The 23,356-nt window shown below is 34.8% G+C and overlaps 1 protein-coding gene across 1 annotated transcript in view; it reads right to left on the bottom strand.

The window, feature by feature from the left end:
* The window catches only part of NCOA1 (nuclear receptor coactivator 1), a 224,037-nt gene that overhangs the window by 106,502 nt on the left and 94,179 nt on the right, over positions 1-23,356 (bottom strand). Inside the window, exons 4-5 of the mRNA XM_011972701.1 lie at positions 9,887-9,992; positions 2,459-2,625 (exon numbers count right to left, since the gene is read on the bottom strand). Of these exons, the coding sequence (XP_011828091.1) occupies positions 2,459-2,625; positions 9,887-9,975 (256 nt within the window). The 5' untranslated portion in view covers positions 9,976-9,992. The remainder of the gene's footprint in view (positions 1-2,458; positions 2,626-9,886; positions 9,993-23,356) is intronic.

Genomic DNA, 23,356 nt, shown 5'->3' on the forward strand with positions numbered 1-23,356 from the left:
CAACTGTGCTGGGCACTACATGAGGGCTTTCAATCTGGAAACTAATATTCTTCTAGTTCTGAGAACATTATTTTTGCATTATTTCTCTTATCATTTCTTCCCTTCTATTTGTTCTATTCTTTTTTTTCTGGGATTAATCATATGTTAGACTTCCTGCACTAATCCTATAAGTTTCTTATTTTTTCTCTCATTTTCCATTGCTTATTATTTAAGAGATTTCTTCAATTCTCATGCCTTCATCCATTCATTCAACAAACATGCATTGAAAGCCTACTATGTACCCAAGTGCTGTTCTAGGTACTGAGGATATAGTCGTGAACAAACAAAAATCCTTGCCCTCATGGAACTCTAGTGGGGGCAGGCAAATAATATATAAAATATGTCATATGTCAGATGTAAACAGTACTGTGGGGAAAATAAAGAAGGTGTAAAAAGATGCATAGATTTTGTTTTCTAGTTTTTAAAATATTTCAAATAGTTTAGTTAGGAACAACTTTACTCAGAAGACATATTTGAGCAAAGACATGAAAAGGGTGAATAAAGCATGTGGATATCTAGAGACAGACCATTCCAGACAGAGGGAACAGCAAGCGTAAATAGCGGGGGCAGGGTGTGCCTGCAACTGGTCAGGGCACAGAGTGTGGGGAGGCAAAGAGTAGAAACAGGTAAAATTTTTATCAGCTATCCTGTTTTTAAGTTCCAAAAGCTATTTCTTCTTTTGAATATTTCATTTTATAGGACTTATTCTCATTTTTTGATGAAATATCTTCCCTCATGTCTCCGAGGGACTGGTATCTTTTTAAGTTTTCTTCAGCTCCCTGCATTGTTTCGGCTTCCTCTGAGTTTCCTTTTTTCTGTTTATTTGCTTGGTTTGCTCTCTTTTATATTACAGGCTTTCCTCCAATATCTGGCTTTTTGTTCACATTAAACAGAACATGCAGTTATGTGAGGAGTGGGGGCAAGATAAGGAATGAATTTTTTCATTTGAGGATCATCCCCACATGACTTCACCTTCCGACTGCTCAGTTTACCCAGAGGAATCCTGCCACCCCCAATTTAGGAAGCAGAAGCCAGGCTGTTAGTGTTAGCCAGGCGTCTTGCCAGTGCTCCCCTCTGCAGTTTTACAGTATGGTTTCTCCCGTTGCTAAATCAGTTGTCACTAGACTATCCATTTTCCAGTTTCTAAAATCTTAAAATTATAAAACTTTAATGTTAATAATCTGAAGTTCTTTGGGGTCAGTCCTTCTGTTTATTATTTGTGTTGTTACTCTAGATTATTTCCTCATACGTTAAGTAACTTTGCAGTGTAAAATCACCCTCAGAAGCACTTGTTCTGTGGCACTCCCATGGGGCCAGTTTGTGGGATTGTTTCTTCAAAGTGCTTTGCCTTTCTTTCTGGTAGGCAACCAAGGAGGTTTGATGGTATGGGGTTCCTAGTAAATACAGGTAGTAAAAATATGAACCTTAAAAATACACCAGCTGGGCCAACATGGTGAAACCCCGTCTCTACTAAAAATACAAAAATTAGCTGGGCATAGGGGCACGCACTTGTAATCCCAGCTGCTCGGGAGGCTGGGGCAGGAGAACTGCTTGAACCCGGGAGGCAGAGGTTGCAGTGAGCCAAGATCACACCACTGCTCTCCAGCCTGGGTGACAGAGTGAGGCTCCATCTCAAAATAAATAAAAATAAATAAAATTAAATTAAAAAAAATAAAATAAAATAAAAATTTTTTAAAAATCAGGGTTTTTTGAGAGAAGAGCCCAAGTAGAGACAAACTTCCTCATAAAGCTGGAGAGATTTTTCCCTTCATGGAGTTACTGTCCTAAAGAACTCTATGCCAGGGCCTCAGGTCCAACTCCACAACTTGTGTCTTCTGACTCAATCTCTTATGATACTGAGTCCCATAATCTAAAGCAACCAGCTTTTGAGTTAACTTAATAAGACACTTTGTTATAACAAGAAGATTCTCAGGTTCTCTTTCTAAAATAAACAGCATTTTAACAAAGACATTTATTTATATATAATGTTCAATGTAATTTCTTAATAAAAAAGTAGGCTGGGCACGGTGGTGCACGCCTGTAATCCCAGCACTTTGGGAGGCCGAGGCGGGTGGATCACGAGGTCAGGAGATCGAGACTATCCTGGCCAACACAGTGAAACCCCATCTCTACTAAAAAAATACAAAAAAATTAGCCAGGTGTAGTGGCGGGCGCCTGCAGTCCCAGCTACTTGGGAAGCTTAGGTAGGAAAATAGCGTGAACCTGGCAGGCAGAGGTTGCAGTGAGCTGAGATCGTGCCACCGCACTCCAGCCCGAGTGACAGAGTGGGACTCTGTCTCAAAAAAAAAAAAAATAATAAAATAATAATAATAATAATAATAATAAAGCAAAATGACATATTATAAATTTCTTAATAACAAAGCACACGGCCATGGGGTTTTTTTTGTTTGTTTTTTACCTTGTTCCATTCTCTTCATTAGCTGTATCTGATCGACTGTTTTCTTCAAAATCTTGCATTTGTCTGGTTTTACACTCAAGCTGTCAATGTCACTAATGTTGGCAGACAGTAACTCAGCTAGTTCTTCTAAATATTTATTTTCTTGCTCCCTGCGCCTCTTTTCAGTGCTGTCACACAAAGAAAATCCAGTTAGTGTACATTTGTATCACCATATTTCCTTCTCTGATCAAGTATCTATGCTTACACATTTAGTGAGATCTTTATTTTTGTTGAAAATACAAAACCAGATTTAGAAAGTGATATAAATTCACATCTAAAAAATGGACACTACCAAATACCAAAGTTTAGAAAATAATTCTGGCTAAAATATATAAAGTAAATTGACTGCTATAACAGATATATCTCCCCAATCATATATACACCTTGAATATTTTCAAATAACTAACAATTACTAGATATTAAAAGCAAACATACAATAAATACACTAGTTGCATTTGGAACTACTTTATATTATGAATAACTCCTTGAAATAGAAAAATCTCAATTTTCAAATAACTGGTATAAATTAAGCAGGGAAAACGATACTAGAATTCAAAAGTTACAGTTAGAAATCCGGTAACTCTGATAAACTTTTAATTCTTATGATTAAACTATTAGTTGATCCTCATCAAAAAAGTATCCATTCAAAAGCAAAATAATAAGGATAATAACAGAGATGAAGGTACAGTGAACAATGTATTCTGTATACAGCTGTGTCCTAAAAAGACAGAAAAAAAACTATTTGTAAGTTCCTATAAATGCAATAAACAAAGTCAAACAATTTATCTTAAAGCAAAATAATGAGAACAAGGAATAACAGCGCATACAGGTAGCACCTTTTTAAAAAAGTATACCAAATGCACTCAATGACCATGATTCGGTTTTGCCTTTCAGTCTTTAGCCCTGGTTTATTTAGCCAAGTCATCAGGTAACTTGTTTTGTAACACATATAAAGACAGTTAAGTATGACTTTGAAATTTTGTTATTATCAAACTAATATAATAGGAGAACTGGTCACAAGTAGCTCTTTGTTTTATAAGCAGCAATCAAAATCATTTGGCTAGATAGAAAAGTAATAGAAAAAAGAGGAGAGAAGAGGGGAAGATCGGTTGCTATAAAGCTCATAACTGGCAACAATTAAGATACCATTTACTTTTCTTTTCTTTTTTTTTTTTGAGACGGAATCTCACTCTGTCGCCAGGCTGCAGTGCAGTCTCGGCTCACTGCAACCTCTGCCTCCCGGGTTCAAGCAATTCTTCTGCCTTAGCCTCCTGTGTAGCTGGGACTACAGGCACATGCCACCACGCCTAGCTAATTTTTGTGTTTTAGTAGAGCCAGGGTTTCACCATGTTGGCCAGGATGGTCTCGATCTTTTGACCTCATGATCCGCCTATCTCAGCCTCCCAAAGTGTTGGGATTACAGGTGTGAGCTACCAAGCCCAGCCCCATTTACCTTTCTTAACAATATTAAAGACTATAAAAACAACAGCACAAAATAATATAGTAAGTTGAAAAGAATCAACTAATCAAATGTATTTACCTACACAAAACAAAATATTACAAATGCCAAAACAAAACCAAATTTTAAAACTGCAACCGTCACATTTCTGTCTTTCATCTTTTAAGTCTTTCACTATTGAGGAATTTTCCCAATTGTAGTTATTAAAATTGTATCTTATAACTCCCATAACAAGAAAATGGAGCAAGATATTTTGACAAATTACACACCAAGGCATGAATAAAATGAGTAACATACATTTTGATACATACAAGGTTTTAGAGAACCTCAGCTCTGCAACCTGACAGTGTTTGAAGACATCTACTTTTACCTTAGAGAAACTAATTGATATAAGGTATATTTAGTAAATTCAGTCTAAAGTTATGATCTATTTAAATCCACGGATCTAAATTTCAACATTTAGAGTAAACTGGACTCTCTTGGTGGAACTCTCAAATATGTTTTTGATGGTAAGTTTTGTGTAAAACCAAAGAACTTGAAGACAGTATACAGAAAAAGAAAAAAGTGATAGAACAGGCAGGACACGCAGACAGAGAGGGGACAGAGAAAGCAAGAAGCTAAAAGTAATGAACTGGCAAGGTGTCTATAAAATGACTAGAGATTGAGACTACAAAAACTCACCATGAAATGAAGTAACCAATAAGCAAGGAGATAAAATGAGAGCAGATATGTTCAAAGCCAAAAGTGGAGATGGCAAAAAAAAAAGTCTACCTTAATGGAAAAGAAGTCTTCCTTTATTACTCTGGGTCAACTATATTTCTCTCTTTACGAATCCTTTTTATTACCATTTATATTGCAGACCTCCTAGTTAATGCTATTCTGAGTTAATATCTCATGTGTGTACCGTTTTTCCTTCAACAAACTAGCTAACTCAACAAATACTCCTATACTTATTATATGCCAGATAATCATGTACTGTGTCTGGAGGATCCAAAAATAAATTAGATGAAGCTCCCAATTAGTTGGAAAACAAAGAAAACAGGCCATTACAATACTATGCAGCAAGACTAGAATACTACAGAAGTACACCTAGACCTAGAGAACAAGATGCATGAACTTAGTGGTAGGGAGAGGCTGGCTTCCTGAAAGAAAAAACCAGCTTTTTCAAAGGTATAAAGTAAGAGTGAAAATACCAAGTTAAAGAATCTATAAGTAGTTCAGTATAGCTAAACTATAGATAAGAAACAAAAGGGCAAAAGATGTGGTCCAGATCAGATCACAGGGATCTTGCACGCCATGATAAAAAGCATGGTATACTACTTAAAAGCACAGGTTCAGCTGGGTACAGCAGCTCACACCTGTAATTCCAGAACTTTGGGAGACAGAGGCAGGAGGAATGCTTGAGGCTAGGAGATCAAGACCAGCCTGGGTAACACAACAAGACCCTGTCTCAAAAAAAATAAATAAATAAAAATTAGCCAGGCATGCTGGTATGCGCTAATCAGGAGGCTGAGGCAGGAGGATTGCTTAAGCCCAGGAGTTGGAGGCTGCAGTGAGCTATGATTGTGCTGCTCCACTCCAGCCTGGGCAATAGAATGAGATCCTGTGCCTTAACAACAACAACAAAAAATGCACAGGCCCAAACTTCCTGTCATTTACTAGCCACTCAACCCCGAGCAAGTCACTTAGTGGAAAGTTAACTTTTCTAAGCTTCGATTTTCTTATCTGTAAAACTAGGATAATGACATTACTTCCCAGAGTTTTGTATAAAAAAGAGAATACATGTAAAATGCTTGGCAGAGTTCCTGGCATATACTTTTGGCTCAGTAAATGTTATCTATTATCATCGTTTTGATTATGATTATTTATTTTCAGGGACACGGGGAGCCCAGAAATTTAAAAAGCAGAATGAGTGCCATGACCAGATTTGTAAGCTCCCTAAAGACAGAAACGTCTCACATTTCACTTGTATCCTTAAAATATCATGCAAATGGTGCTGGCTGAAGAGCGGGCACTTAATGTGTACTTGAGTTGAATTGGAAATGCTCAACAAGCACAAACACAGCTACCTATAATTTTGAGATTAAAGTTTTAATCCTCATTCTCCTAGAAGAATGAATGAATGGAGAAGAGGTAACAGGAGGGAGATACGAGATATCTCACCCCACCAGACAATTGCTGAGAAACTCTCCTGTTCAAGGATCTGTACACAATGCTGGCAATACCCTGATGTCTAACAGATGCTCTTTATGATTAATGAATTCACTTCTGTTTGGGGAGACAGAAACATTACAAGGTGATATTCATACATAAACTCAGTTTCAATATTATAAATTTTTAGTTTACCATATCAAATACATCGTTTTGTTAAAACTGAAGCACATATTTGAGTTACAAACCTCAAAGAGATGGTACTTTCAAATATTTTTAAAGCAAATGTGAAGATAATTATCTTTAAGATATCTAAAGAAGAGAAGATACGAAACTTTTATATTTGTAATGATGTTATATACACAAAAACATCAGAGCATCTACAGATAAACCATTAGAACACGTAAGAAGATTCAGCACAATGGATGGATTTGAAGAATAACCAAGAAGAACAACTTGTTCCATCACATATCAAGGCAACTACAAAAAAGCTCAGACAAGATCCCTATATATACAGGAACTTGATTTATAATAAAGATAACAGAACAAAAACAGTCAAGGGTAGTGTATAACTGGGAAAAACAATAAATAAAATTAGGTCCCTACATTACACCATGCACAAAAATAAATTTCAGATTAATTAAAACCTTAAACGTGTATTAGAAGAAAACATTACAAAAATATATTTAAAACCTTAGAGTAGAAGAAAATTATTAAACAAGACCCTAAAAAGCTCGACACATGAAAACCTATGGCTCTGTATGTCAAGAGACACCATAAATAATGTTAACCAACAGGTTGGGAGAAGATACTTGCATCAATTATAAGCAAGAAAAGGTTAGTAACCAGAAAATTTAAAATAAGTCTTAGAAATAAAAAAGAAAAGAACAAACAACCCAGCAGGAACATGGGCAAAAGATACAACCAACCAAGAAATTCACAAAGGAGGAAAATATAAATGAGTAAAAGACCAAAAAAAGATGATCAGTTTATCTAATTATCATGGAAATGCCCCTAAAACTATAACCCCACACCCATTAGATTGGCAAAGTACTAAAATGAGAAGAGAACAGTGTTAGTAAGAATGTGGGAAAAAAGGAATTCTCAATGCCTGTTATTTGAAAAACAATGTGGTACTTACCTAGTGAACATAAAAATTTATACAGATATTAAAGAAACTCTTTTTTTTTTTGAGCCGGAGTTTTGCTCGTTGCCCAGGCCGGAGCGCAGTAGCACTGTATCGGCTTACTGCAACCTCCACCTCCCATGTTCAAGCAATTCTCCTGCCTCAGCCTTCTGAATAGCTGGGATTACAGGTGCCTGCCACCATACTTGGCTAATTTTTTTTTTTTTTTTAGTAGAGATGGGTTTTTACCATGTTGGCCAGGCTGGTCTCAAACTCCTGACCTCAGGTGATCCACCTTCCTTGGCCTTCCAAAGTGCTGAGATTACAGGAGTGAACCACTGTGCCTGACCAAAGAAACTCTTATGTACAAAATAGAAGATACGTGTGAGGATGTTTGCTGCAGGGCTGGCTGTAACATCAAAAATTTATAACAGGGCTGTTTATCTCTAGGGAATACATTTGTAGAAAAATAATATTTTTCAAACGTGGTATATTCATGTAATGTAATACTAATCAAAAGTTAATAGGACTGAATATATCTATGCATATTTAAACCTCAAAATCCATGTTGAAAAAGTACACTATAGAAAATACATGGCCGGGCGTGGTGGCTCAAGCCTGTAATCCCAGCACTTTGGGAGGCCGAGACGGGCAGATCATGAGGTCAGGAGATCAAGATCATCCTGGCTAACATGGTGAAACCCCGTCTCTACTAAAAAAAATACAAAAAACTAGCCGGGCGTGATGGCGGGCGCCTGTAGTCCCTGCTACTCGGGAGGCTGAGGCGGGAGAATGGCGTAAACCCGGGAGGTGGAGCTTGCAGTGAGCCGAGATTGCGCCACTGCACTCCAGCCTGGGCGATCGAGCGAGACGCCATCTCAAAAAAAAAAAAAAGAAAATATATACAGTATCATATAAATTATGTAAATTTTATGTTCTATATTGCTCAGATACCTGTGTGTGTATATATATAAAATACACACATGATTATTAAAAATAGATTAAAATACTGCAGACAAATCAATATTGTATTACTTTTAAAGAGGATTATGCAAATATAAAATATTAACAAAATAATAATGTGAATATTATCAATTACATTGTGTTGGATATAGTTTCTTAGTCTATATTCTTTTACATATTTAAAAAATTTCCCCAAACAAAAAATTAAATGTAAAAGATAGTTACTTATTCTTAACTTTTCCTTTAACGACTGACTTTATATACAGATAAAAACAAGAGCATTAATTTTTGACAACACACTTCTAGATCGTACCTTGATCTCAACATTCCTCCCAGCATCTGGACACTTACTTGTGATTATGAATACTCAGGTTATTGTCTCTCTCTGACAGCTCTCCGAGCTGAGTAAGATAAATGGTCACTTTTCTTTCTCAAGCCTGGAGCCTTGGCATTCTCCTGTTAAAATCCTCCCTTTTTTCCTCCCATGAGAAAGCAGCATGTAACCCAAGGACAGAAGAGTCTTCTGTAGCTTTATTCTCTAGATCAGTGATTATCAACTGGAGGTGATTTTGCTTTCCCTGGCCCCAGGGGACATTTGGCAATGTTTGGAGATATTTTTGGTTGTCACAACTAAGATGCTATTGACATTTAGTGTGTAGAAGCAGGGATAATGCTAAACACCCTACAAAATACAGGACAGCTCCCCTACAACAAAAAATTTTCTGATGCAAAATGTCAATAGTGTGGAGTTCGAAAAACTTTCCTCTAAATCCTAGAAGATGAGTAGAATAAAATTTCCACTCAACGTAGGAAGCTACTCTCAGGTAGGAAGTTAGCTGCTCTTTTAATCTAATATTAAATGAGCAGCTAGGGAATGTATTTGCATAAAAACATCTTTTTCAAATGTGGTATATTCATGTAATGCAATACTAATCAAAAGTTAACAGGACTGAATATAACTATGCATATTTAAATCTATCTGGCATTTGAGGTTTCTTCTCTATCTGGCATTTGTGAGGGTCTCCTTAGCATTAGGTTTCTTTTAGCCTGTTTAAGGTGGTCATATTTCTTATAACCAAATATTTAACTACACAATAATCATTTTTTTAAAGTCTGATATTTCTTAGTTCCATTAATGCCATAATGTTCTAAGACAGCAATTAAAGGTATATAATAGATTTATTTATTCATTTGACAAATCTTTACTGTGTTCTTACTAAGCCACACACTGTGTTAGGAACTAAAGATACAATGATGAGCAAGAACAGAGAAGGTCCTTTACCAAGTGACAGCTTAGAGTCTAGCAGGGAAGCCAGAAATTCATGAAATAATCACACTAGTAAAAATCTGCAATTATGGATCATGGCTATAAAAACATCTGAGACAGTTACAAGAAAGAAGGAACTTGATCTAACAGTTATGGAAGGAAGAGAAGGCTCTCTTTAAGGATGTAATGACTAAGCTGACATCTCAAGGATGAGTAGGTGTTAACTAAAGGAAATCAAGAGGAAGCAAGCTGGATTGAGGGAGAAGCATGTGCAAAGATCCTGGGGGAAGGAAGACAACATGGTGAGTATGAAAGACTCAAAGAAAGTCACTGAACTTGGAGTAGATTAAACAAAAGCTCTGAAGTGGCAGTGAAAGTAATAAAGCAGCTCTGCCAAAAATAGACTAAGAGGAGTGTTCCTACCTTGATGCCAGTGTGTCACATGGCGATCCTTTCCTCTTATGTGAGTCTGGGTTAGCAGGGTCGGATGAACTGTCCCCGAGGCCACTCATGTTGAAAAACTTCACACCTAAACAGGAAGGACAACAGTAAGAAATCTACCCTTATGACCTTTCCAACCAAATAAAGGTAGGGAAGCTCCCCTCTGTTAGAAAATTTCTAAAAACTGTGCTATCTCAATGAATAGATAATTACAGCCATCATAAAAATATCAGGATCTATATAAAAGTACAGAGGTCATCAGACAGTGTTTCTATGCTTTCTTTTCCACATCTGTAAAATAAAATTAATAATCCTTTGTGAAATTGTTACAACCAATTAGGATGAAAACGTGGTTAGAATAATTAAACAGATACTGAGACTTTTTTTTCCAAAGAGAAAAAAATCATTTTCATGTGTAAATGTAAAAGCCGAATGTTGAACTGGAGTCAGATAAATTATTCTTTGCATTTATTATTTAGAACCTGCTTTCAACATAATTTAAAATAACATTCACTCATAAGGTTTGGGATTTTATATTGATAGGAAGATAAATAATATATATATATAATTAAGTTAAAGCGATAAACTAGATTTAGATTTTGAATTGTACTTTACGCTTTGAGTTCTATACTCCTAACCTTTTGTTTATGTAGTCAGGCAACAAAGATCAAATGTTTAGTCTATGTTAGGATCTTGGTATAGATCCCAGAGAACACAAAGTCATTCCCCCTAGCATGCCAGCCAGGTCTCTCACATGTTGCACCAGTTAGTGACTGCACTTAAAGATCCCTGCTGATCTGTCCCTCATCAACCATTATTCTCCACATAATCCCTAATGAAACTCAAAGTCCTATCCTTGGTCTTAAAATCATCACTACCTTTTGGATTTTATTAGTGCCAAACAACACACTTCACCATTCTCTTTTACTCCATCTACCCTTACAAAAGGAAAGAAAACCCTCATTAAATGGGAGAACCTTTAGCTTTTCCTTAAATTCTAAATTATTAAACTACAGCACTGTATGTTAGCAGCCATACTGAGAAACTTTATTATAAAGAATGTTGAGAGTCTCTCACATGGCTTTAATTGGTATTTCTGAGTAAACCCTTTCCTCTAGTCTTAAAACTGACTCTGCTTCTAGCCCTTTTCTGAAGACCAGTAACTGTCATATTTTTTGGTGTACAAATAATCCCTAAAATTTTAATCATGAACTTATTATTTCATGCAACCAAAAAGGCACATTTTCAATTTCTCCATATTAGATGTGCTATTTATTAAAATTTCCAACTCTTAGGATCACAATTTTACAATTTTTTATTCTTCTTTCTCTTTTACTCATTTCTAATGGGCATTCAAATCCTGCTAATTTTTCCTTAACAAGGTTGTCTCCTCCTTCTTCATTCCCAGATATGGTTATAATCCTCATGTGGAACCAAATACCTAATTGTAGATTAATGCAAGATCCTTTAATCTCCCTTCTCAATTCTAGTCATTCTCACTTCTAATCTGTCCTATAAACAGCAGCAAAAGCATCCCTGCTTAAATGTCATTTTCAAGGTCTCATTTCCCTGATAAGGAATCAACTAGATTTGCCTACTGCAACATGGTAGTAAAAAGGATGGGCTTCTGTGCTGGGAAGAAACAAGGAGAAAAGGAAACTCTTATACATTTTTAGTGGGAATGCAAATTAGTGTAGCCACTTGGAAAAGAGCATGGAGGTTCTTCAAAAAACTAAAAGTAGAACTACTATATATCTGATACAGCAATCCTACAAATATGCGTATGTCCAAAGGAAATGAAATCAGTATGTTGAAGAGATATGTGCACTCCAATATTTATGTGGCAGTATTCACAATAAGCCAAGATATGAAATCAACCTAAGTGTCCATCAGCAGATATACGGATAAAGAAAATGTGGTATATATACACAATGAAATACCATACAGCCACAAAAAAAAAAATCAAATCTTTTCATTCACGGCAACATGGACAAACTTGGAGGGCATTATGCTAGGTGAAATAAGCCAGCCACAGGACAAATACTGCATATTCTCACTCACGTGTAAACTAAAGAAGTTAACCTCATAGAAGTAGACAGCAGAATAGGTTACTAGAGGCTGGGAAGGATGTGGGGAGGAGAGGATAGCCAGAGGTTGTTTAATAGATCCAAAAGTACAGCTAAATATGAGGATTTAGTTCTAGTGTTCCATAGCATTGTAGGTAACTATAATTAATAACAATTTATTTTCAAATAGCAAAATGAGTAGATTTTGAATGTTCCCAATACGAAGAAATGAAAAATGATTGACATGAACATGCTAATTACCTTGATTTGATCACACACATTGTACACACGTATCAAAGTATCACACTGTACCCCATAAATACATTCAATTATTATGCATCAGTTAAAAATAATAAAAAAAGCAAAAACAAAACAAAACAAAACAAAACCAGCATAAGCTTTGGGGCCAGAAAAACCTTGTTTAAGTCCTGGATTAAACACTACCTGCCTGTCCTTGGGCAAAGTCTATCTATAAACCTATTTCCTTCTCATATATTTCCTGTCTCAGTTGCTACACTGCAGTCATTCTAGCCTTTTCTCTCATATCCTGCATGCAAGCAAACACTAAGGTTTGCCAGTTTTTACTTCTTTTTTTTTTTTTTGAGACTGAGTCTCTCTCTGTCGCCCAGGCTGGAGTGCAATGGCCCGATCTCAGCTCACTGCAAGTTCTGCCTCCCAGGTTCACGCCATTCTCCTGCCCCAGCCTGCCAAGTGGCTGGGACTACAGGTGCCCGCCACCATGCCTGGCTAATTTTTAGTAGAGACAGGGTTTCATCATGTTAGCCAGGATGGTCTCGATTTCCTGACCTAGTGATCCACCCGCCTTGGCCTCCCAAAGTGCTGGGATTACAGGTGTGAGCCACCGCGCCCAGCCTTTACTTCTTAAATATTTCCAAAATCTATCCTTTCTTCATATTTTCCTTTACCAAAATTTCAATCCAGGTTCTCATTTAACTCTTTTGCTGGACTACTAAAATAGTTTCCCAAATAGCTTCTCCCTGTTTCTTGTCTTGTCCTCCTTAAGTTTATCCTCTGTAGACCCACCAGAGTAGTCTACCAAGTATATGTCTAATCATGTCAATCTCTTACTTAAAAACCTTCACTAAATCCTCAATGCCCATAGGACAACATCCAACCTCCTAAACATAATATACAAAGTTTGCATCAGCTCTCACCTATTGTGTGAGTCTATTATAGGATCTGGTGAATGAGTTACTAAATGATGGTCCAATCAAGTGTTCATAGATTACATATGCTGTGTATTATGTATTATATATTACTATATAATCTATATATAAATAAATTATGTTATATATATATCATCTGTATATACAAGTATATAGATTATATATGTTAACTTTAGTTTCAAGCTCAAGAAAAGACTTCGAAAATAAAATCCTTGGTAATAATATCTCATGTTCTCAGCAAAGGTAAATATTAGACAAAAAGGTAAATGTTAGCCAAAAAACTTTAAATTGATCTCAATGTGGGAGCAGACCAACTTAAATTAGCCGCAAATATTTACTGAGCTCTTACCATATGCCAACCTCTGTTCTAGGTACTAGAATAATAGGTAGTGAATAAATTCACTAGGTAGTGAATAAAATTTACAAAATAACTGTCCTCACTGAGTTTCATTCTATTATGAGGGAGACAACAACACATGAAATTAAAAAGTAAATTATACAGTATATTAGAAAGTGATAAGAGCTATGGAGAAAAATAAAGCAAAAACAGAGGCTTAGGTATGTGGAAGTGGAAGGGAAGCAAGTAAGGTAGTTAGGAAAGGATTCACTGAAAAAGTGAGAGATATGAGCAAAGGTAAGAAAGGGGTAAGGGAGAGAGTCAAGAGAATGATAAATGGAGGAAGGGTGCTTCCAGCAAGGGGAGGTAGACGGACCTTAAAGCAAGAGCATAACTCCTTTTTGAGAAACATGAAAGAGGTGAGCATGGCTAGAACCGGGGGATGGGGGAGTAAGTGATGAGGTCAGAGAGATAATGGGAGGCTATACCATGTAAGGTCTTAAAAGTCATTGTAAGGACTAAGTTCCAGTGACTGAGGCAGTTACTGGAGGATTAACAACAGAAAGATGACAGGATTTGACTTTTATTCTAAGATGTCCTCTATGAAGAGTAAGTACAATCTTTCTCATCTTAGTAATCTGGTATCTGAATGTCCACTTGTTAACTGGATGTTTTCATTTGGATATCCCATTGTCACCTCAAATTAAACATGTATAAAAATGATATACTTTTAAATTTCAGATTTCTGTTAATGATAAATGAGATGAACTGCATTACAGATTAATGTCTTAAAAAACAATTTATCAAACCTTCTATGGGGGCGACTGGAGAGGAAGGAACACACAATAAGGAAAATATAGAAGCCTAGTTAGCCTTTGCAAATTTTACAATTTAAGGTGAACAACCCCAATGCAAGGCAAATATACCAGACTTGGCAACAACTACCACAAAACAAAGTCAGAAGACCAACATGGTTTTGCTACCATCCATTCTAAAACTCAAACACAAAATAAAAATAACTGGCTCATTGTATTACTGGAACTAACAAAATATACATCTTGTTTCCCTGTAGAGATTCACAGAAGCATAAATAAGATTAACCAAAGATCACAGAAGTAAAGAAGTCATTTAATTTCATATAAATTAAATGCATTTTAAAATTTAGTAATCTAAAAATGAAATAATGCAATAAATTTGTAATAATGAAGCATCAATTCTAAACTTTTCTACAAAAGTAGAAACGAAAGAAGAAAATGCTAAACAAGGAAGTTGAAAGACGTGACTTTAGAATTTGCCCAATTCAAAAGAAAAGAGTTAGCTGATGCTTACTTCATGTTCAGGTACCATTTTTTGTTTCCTTAGCTGCACATCTTTTCAGCCTCCAATGAAATTAGGTTATGTCCATCTAAGAATTTATCTATCTGAAATTCCACTTGTTCTCAAAATAATCCCGGGCCTATGTTTTTTATTATAATGTGCTATAAGTTACAATTCTTTTGTGTCCCTTTCAGGATTGTGAACTCAAAGCCAGTTACTACATCTTTTTATAGTATATATATATCCAATATCTAACATAATACCTAAAGGATAGAGAAACTAAATAAATAGGTGATGAATTAAAAACAATTAACCTATCTTACTAATACAACATTTAAGATTTCTAAAACAAAGATATTTAAGTTTGTATGGTTAAATATTTTCTGAAATATTTTTTAAAATCTTTGAAGTTATTTCTTATAATTGAAAAACATGAACTTTCTTGAAATCCTTATTGTCTTACTTTCAATGGGGAAAAAAACAGCAAACTGCCTTCTTGGTCTAGAAATTAGGGAATATTTCTTCTAATTTTGAAAAAGTAAAGATCTACTATTTTGTAAAAAAAAAAAAAAAAAAACCTGTGATATTTCACAGTACTACAGACCCAAGCCACGCTGCAGTTATATGATCTGAATAATACAATCTCACATATTGAATAATTTTGAGTAATAAATATATCTGGATCTAAAGCAAGATTCCCATACGGTGCTACCCTTAGACTACTAGCTGGAGATTCACAACTGCTATATCTGAGATTCTGGGGCTAGGGAGAACAAACAACAAACAACTCAACAGCAGCCAGACAGGCTGGCCTACTGAAATAAGAGCCAAAAGCTGAAGAGCTATGAGACAGTCACCCACAATTTGCTGATAGTATGATTCTGGTATTAACTGCTTCCTGTTTACAAAACACAATAAACAGGGCAATGTAAAACTTCTGATGAGGAAAAACTATTTTGTTGTATTTACGTGGAATGGCTTTATATTTGGCAGTTAGGGTACTTAAATAAGGATCATTAAGAAAATAAATGCTGGTTTCAGGAAACCAATTTACATATTGCTGTTTAAAAAGAGGTAAGGTTTCTAAGTAAAAGTACCCTTGTTGATTTAAAAAGAGTTGCTAAATTATACTCAATCTTATGCAATCTTTAGAGAGTAGTTTTAGGAACTAGAAACTACATCTATCTCTGTTCAAACGTACCAGACTAAACCAAACAGGTGAAGGCTAAAGAAATAGAACAGTGCCTTATAATTCAGTTGAATTTAAATTTCTACACAAGAAATCTGTCATTCATTTCCTGGATTTAGCTGAGAACTGCATAATTTTAAAAAGTCCCTGCCAATTAGTTAATAAACATTTCTAATAATATATTTTAAAATGTTTAACAGGCAGTTAGCACAAAGAAGCATTTATATATAGTGAGAAGGATACTTTGAGAGCTAAATATCTCCAAGTTAATAGTTGTATGAAGGGCATCTCACAGGAAAAACATGATAAATAAAGATCTAAACTAGGTAATTTCCATAAAAAATGTTTCTCAAACTGGAGTCCTAAGACATATAAGGGTCTTTGAAATAAGTTTTCATTTTAGCTTTTCATTTCAATGACAACCAAAATCTTTCTCATGTGTTAAGGAAGGATAGGGACTTTAGGATTTTCACTGCCTTTTTAATAACTGAATAATATTCTATTGTTTGGAGATGCCATATTTTGTTTATCCATTCACCAGTGGATGGATATTTAGGTAGTTTTCATTTTTGAATATTATGAATAATGTTGCTGTGAACATTTATGTACAAGTTTTTATGTGGCCATATTTTAAATTCTTGAGTATTTAACTAGGAGTGGAACTGTTGGGTTATACAGTAACTCTTTAACTTTTTGAGGAATTGTGAAAACCAGTTTTCCATAGTAACTACACCATTTGAAATTCCCACCAGTAATGTACAAGGGTTCCAATCTTCCACAGCCTCGCCACATACAGTTATTTCCTGCCTTTAAAAAAATTACAGCCATCCTAGAGGGTGTGAAATGGTATCTCATTATGGTTTTGATTTCTATTTCCCTAATCGCTAATGACACGAAGCATCTTTTCTTGCACTCTTTGGCCATTTGTATGTCTTATTTGGAGACGTGTCTATTCAGTTCCTTTGCCTAGTTTTTAAAAACTAAATTTTACTGTGTATATTTAAGATATACAACATGATGTCATGAGATGTGGATACGTAGTAAAATGGTTATTATATATTATAATGGTTATTATATATTTATTATTGTAAATGAACAAATCAAACGAACATATCCATCATCTCCTATAGTTACCCATTTTTTCCCACTATGACAATGGTTTATTCTCTATCTCTGTATATTTGACTTTGTTTTTAAAGATGCCTCATGTAAATGAGATTATATAATATTCTTCTTTCTGTGTCTGACTTATTTCACTTAGCAAAATGTCCTCCAGGCTCACCTACGTTGTGGCTAATGGCAGGATCTCCTCCTTTTTAATGGCTGAATAATATTTCATTGTATATATATATGCTACAACTTCTTTATCTATTTGTCCAGTGACTAACTCCTAAGTTGTTTCCATGTCTCAGCTCTTGTGAATAATGCTGCAGTGAACATGGAAGTGCAGACAGCTTTATGAGCTGATTTCATCTCTTTTGGGTATACACCCAGAAAAGGTATTGCTGGGTCATATGTTAATTTCCTTAGGAGTATCTTTACTGTTTTTCATAATGGCTGCTCCATTCTAAGTTCCCACCGAAAGTGTACATTTTCTCAACACCTTTGCCAACACTTGTTATCTTTTGTCTTTTTGATACAGGTTGAACATCCCAAATCTAAAAATCCCAAACCTAAAATGCTCCAAAATCCAAAAACTTTTGAATGCCAACATAACACTCAAAGGAAATGCTCATTGGAGCATTTTGCATTTCAGATTTTGGATGCTCAACTGGTAAGCATAATGCAAATATTCTAAAATCCATAAAAATCCAAAATATGAAACAATCTTGGTCCCCCAAATATTTTTGATAAGCGATACTCAACTTGTAACAGCTATCCTAATAGCTGATAGATGTGAGGTGATACAGCAGCTTTTACTTGCATTTCCTTGATCATTTTATGATGTTGAGCACCTTTCATATACCTGTTGGCCATTTTTATGTCGTCCTTGAAGAAATATCTTTTCGGGTCCTTTGCCTGATCTTTATTTGGGTTATATGTTTTCTTGCTATTGAGTTGTAGGATTTGGGGTTGGGTTTAACTTGTCTTTTTATTGAGTCGTAAGAGTGCTTTACATTTGGGATATTAGACCCCTATCAGATACATGACTTAAAGATTATTTTCTCCAATTCTGTGGTTTCTCTTTTCATTTTCTTTATAGTATTCTTTAATGAACAAAAGTTTTTAGTTTTAATAAAGTCCAACTTACCTACTTTTTCTTCTTAAATAGGTCCAATGTCTGGTCCCTTTAGGGACAGATACTACTGATTGTTATTTTTCCCGTATATGGGCCATGCATTTTTGTTTCTTCGCAGGCCTCCTAATTTTTGTTGAATGCTAGATATTTTGAAGCTAATGAATGGGTAGTGATTTCCTGAAATCCCTGGAAACAAAAATTCTCTCAAAATCTACAACGCCAGGGGTCCAAATTGAGATGGTAGTTATCCTTGGCCCAGAGAAGAGACCCTGCTCCCCTAAATTTCTACCATAAATCACCTGCCAACGTCTTAACTATTATGGCCAAGAATAAAAAGCAAAATCAAATAAATGAATTCAAAGCAATCAATGAATTCTTAAAAATCAAAACACCATTTAATCTTACTTCATTGATTCTATAAAATACTAGATTTTTCTTAAAGTGCTTTTGTAAAAGAGAATCTTGTGCAGTCTTTTAAATTTATTATGCTAATAATAAAGACATTATCAAGGATTTGGTAATGTAACCTCTAAATGTATCTTAAAGTTTGAAACAATATATTTAATACGTTTGCATTTACCACTAAAAACTTATTCCACAGATAAAGAGACAATGCTCTTTTTATAAATACTCTTTGCATTAATTTTTTCTAAATACAAAGAGTAAGTTTGAAAAAAGTTTATTTTGTTTTCTATTAACAAATACATAAAAAAAGGAAAACCAAATTCGTTTTAAAATCCAGTATTTTCTTCATATTGGCTTCATTTAAAATTTAATTTTAAGATGAATAAACATTTGCCTTATTAAAATATTCCTAGTATACTCATGACTGAGGAAAAATAGCATTGTAACACATATTTGTGGCAGCTATCTTATTAGAACAAATTAGCAAAATAACTCAACATTTCCTTTATGAAACTATGAGTCCAGTTATCTTAGCATGACATAGAGTTATGCAAGTATACTGCACATGTCTTCCAAAATCCACTTTAATTTGTGTTGGTATTTTTTGAGGAAAAATCAGTCTTCCTAACTATAGCTATCTTTAGCTGGTATAAACAAGAATATAAGTACTTAATATTTACTTGCAGGTGTACAGAAGAGTTTTATAAGAGTTTAGCAGAAGCAGCCTTAAAAAAGAAAATGATGATTATTTTGCTTTGTCATTTGCACAGACAAAACTGAGTGATAAAAATTTCGTGTTGCTGGGTGCAGTAACATGTGCCTATAATCCCAACTACTCAGGAGGCTGAAGTGGGAGAATTGTTTGAGCCAGGAATTCAAGTGTGGTCTTGGCTACACATACAGACTATGTCTCTTAAAAAATAATAATAATAAATTTAAAAATTTAAAAAAATTTTTAACGTCTGTCTCTTTTTACCAACCTCTTTCAGAGATTCAGATAATAGTGGGCAGAAAAATAGCCAGAAGCCAGAATCAAAAGAGAATGAAGATCTGCATTAGATACAGATAATCCACAAATGATTATCCAAAACCAAATAACCACATTTATACATAAAATTACTCCAATATCTAAAATAAAGAATTCAGCCCCAGATCAGAAGCTGTTGAATTTTGATCAACTATTTTAGAAACTCATTTCAGAATACAGTATAAATATATATATCTACACCAATAAAAGAAAAACAAATACACTAAAATTTGTTCTTTAATGGTATATGGTAGAAGAAGTACCAAAGTCATAGAGCCAAATGGCTCAAAATAATTTACCAAAACAATGGAATTATATTTTAAGGGTGGTATAAAATGATCAAGTCAGGCAAAACTCCAGTTAACTTCAGGGTCACCCTCCCAACCTGAAAGGGAAAGGGCACAGATAAAATTACAATATGAGGGCCGGGTGTGGTGGCTCACGCCTGTAATCCCAGCGCTTTGGGAGGCTGAGGAGGGTGGATCATGAGGTCAGGAATTCGAGATCAGCCTGGCCAACATGGTGAAACCCCATCTCTACTAAAAATACAAAAATTAGCCAGGTGTGGTGGTGGATGCCTGTAATCCCAGCTACTAGGGAGGCTGAGGGAGAGAATTGCTTGAATCCAGGAGGCGGAGGATGCAGTGAGCTCAGACTGCATCACTGCACTCCAGCCTGGACGACAGAGTAAGATTTCGTCTCCAAAAAAAAAATAATAATAATCACAATATGAGCCAATCTTCATTGACCACATTTATAGAAAAGATACGCATTTTGTAAAGTCCAGCTTAAAACCTAAGTCATCTTACTTGATTCATTTATATTTGGCATTATTTTATTGATATCCATTGAAAAATGAAAAAAAAAAAATCCCAAGCATTTCATGTAAATGGCTGGTTAAATAGCATCAATATCCTCTTAATGCTAACACTAAATGTGGCTAGCTATATTCCTTCTGCTGCAATGACCAGCTAAAAAGACTAACTTGGAACAAGTGAAACTCAAATTCCATTTTCCAGGGTTCTCAATAGCAAAATAATTATGAAAACAGAATAGTAACAATAAAAATAATGCTCATACATTTTAAACTGGAGATGCAGACTTTTAAATTTTTAGAATAAGGACCCCTGCAATTGTCACCCAGTAAAGTACTTCTCAAATATTTAGACTATAGGCCATATTTAGTGGTATAAGCATGCTTATCCTTCCAGTTGCTACTTTCACATTATAAAGTCCATAGTAACAAATGATTTGAGAGAAACAAAATAAAAAGTTTGTAAGTTAAAATATAAGCCCATTAATATTCATCTAACTAAAGGATGTGACAATATTTTATATATATTGAACATGTACTATATGTTTTATATGCATTAATTCACTTATTCCTCACAACTGCCCTATGAAGTATATATTATTTCCATTTTGACAGTTTTATCATACTAATAAACTATGCTCTGATGATGATGATGATGATAATGAATACTAACACTTTAATAAGATTTACTATATGCCAATCACTGTTCTAAGCACCTAACCTATGTTAATTAATTCCCTCATAAACCTTACTAACTCATTTACTCATGAACATCAGGTAGGTAATATTATAATCCATTTTAGTGATGAGAAAACTGAGGCATGGACAAGTTACTTAATCTGCCCAACCACTTAAATGGCAGAGGAAGAAACACGTCTTAGGTAATCTGGTTCCAGAATTTGTATACACTTTAAGTTGTATCACTAACCTATAGTCACATAACTAATAAATAGAAAAGTCATCAATATGGCCCCAATCTTTTGGCTTGGCCTCCACATCAAAACGTTTCCCTAATATACCCAGTAAGAGACTTACAGAAAAGGTGACATTAAAATATACCACATCTAAAAGCTAGGTAGTATATAAGGTACTCAAATACATAAGCAAAGAATCTTTTCTATTCTTAGTCCAAACATCACATGAAAATAAAGTTATTCATATAGCTAATCGTGACTTACCTTCTATGGTACGCTATAATATAAAACCAATTATTTATTATAAGATGTCAAGGACTTTAAAATAAAATGCAGTGTTCCATCAAAATCAAAAGTTCTGCTTTTGCAAACACTAATTTTTGTTCCAAAGTTTATAAATCTTGGATTCTAAAATTTTATATATATATATGTGTGTGTGTGTGTGTAATTCCTTTCAGTATTATCTAAATTATCTTAGTGATTCTACTTTCTAGAATTTTCCTTGTTCCAATAGACTGTATCCTGAAAACTCTTTGTAGGCTTTGTTATTTAAGATAATCTTCTCAGTAAAAAAAAAAGAAAAAAGAAAAATCCATGAATCTCCATCTCATATCACAGTCTTTTAAGGAAAGAAATAGGTGGAAACAGACAATCCTGAAATGATGACCACTGTACAAAATAGCTGGCCTGTACTCTTCTCCAACGTTATTATCATGGAAGGTCCTATTATGAAAAACAAATAAAAGCTAATAAACTATTCCAGGTTAAAGGAAACCAAACAAATGTGACAACTATGCAATTTATGATTGTGAATCAGACCAACTATAAAATTTTAATATGAACTATATATTAGATAACAGCAATGTTTCTTGAATTGATTATTATATTGTGGTTAAGTAGGAAATATTTTAGAGTGAAGGATCATGATTGTCTACAATTTTTTCTCAAATGGTTCATCATCATCACTGTAATGGTAAAGGGGGAAGGGGAAAAGGAAAAGGAAATACAGAGAGAGATAAAGCAAATTCCATAAAATGTTTGTAATGGTGAAACTGGGCAATGGGCATGCAGATGTTCAGTCTAGCAATTTTGTAACTATTTGGTACATGTGCAATTGTTTTTAATGTTAAGAAGAAATTGAAAAGATTAAAAATGTCATAATGAGGAAAATATGACTTTAGAGTCACTCCGTGAACAGTGAGGAAAGACAGACACCAAGCTAATGTTCAGTCACTGCATTATTCTATCAATTTTCTCTCCCTTTCTCTTTCATAAAGTCGAGGTACTAACGTTCCTTTCCTGAAAACTCTTAAAGACATGGCTCTCCTACTTAATTAAAATTTCTCTTTATGATAATACATCCTACTCCGCAAAACTTTCTTTTTTAATCAGAATACTTAATTCATTTATCGCTTCTTAGGGAGAAACAACAGTCTGATTGGAAACAACAGAAAACATAAATTAATACAGGTTGAACATCCCAAGTCCAAAATCCGATACACTCCACAATCTGAAGCTTTTTGAGCACCAATATGATACTCAAAGGAAATGCTCACGGGAGCATGTAGGATTTCAGATTTCGGATGCTCAGCTGATAAGTATACCGCAAATATTTTAAAATCCAAAATATGGAACATTTCTAGCGACAAGCATTTCAGATATGGGGCACTCAACGTGTAAATACAAATGTATCATCAGTTAATAAAAGCCAGAAACCGAGAGTTGTGTTTGCTCTAGAAACTGATGAAAAAAAAAATTTTTTTTTTTTGAGAGGAGTCTTGTTCTGTCACCCAGGCTGGAGTGCAGTGACTTGATCTTGGCTCACCGCAAGCTCTGCCTCCCAGGTTCACACCATTCTCCAGCCTCAGCCTCCCAAGTAGCTGGGACTACAGGTGCCTGCCACCACACCGGGGTTTTTTTGGGTATTTTTAGTGGAGACAGGGTTTCACCATGTTAG

The sequence above is a fragment of the Mandrillus leucophaeus genome, unplaced genomic scaffold (assembly GCF_000951045.1).
Source record: "Mandrillus leucophaeus isolate KB7577 unplaced genomic scaffold, Mleu.le_1.0 Scaffold13, whole genome shotgun sequence".
Lineage (NCBI taxonomy): Eukaryota > Metazoa > Chordata > Mammalia > Primates > Cercopithecidae > Mandrillus > Mandrillus leucophaeus.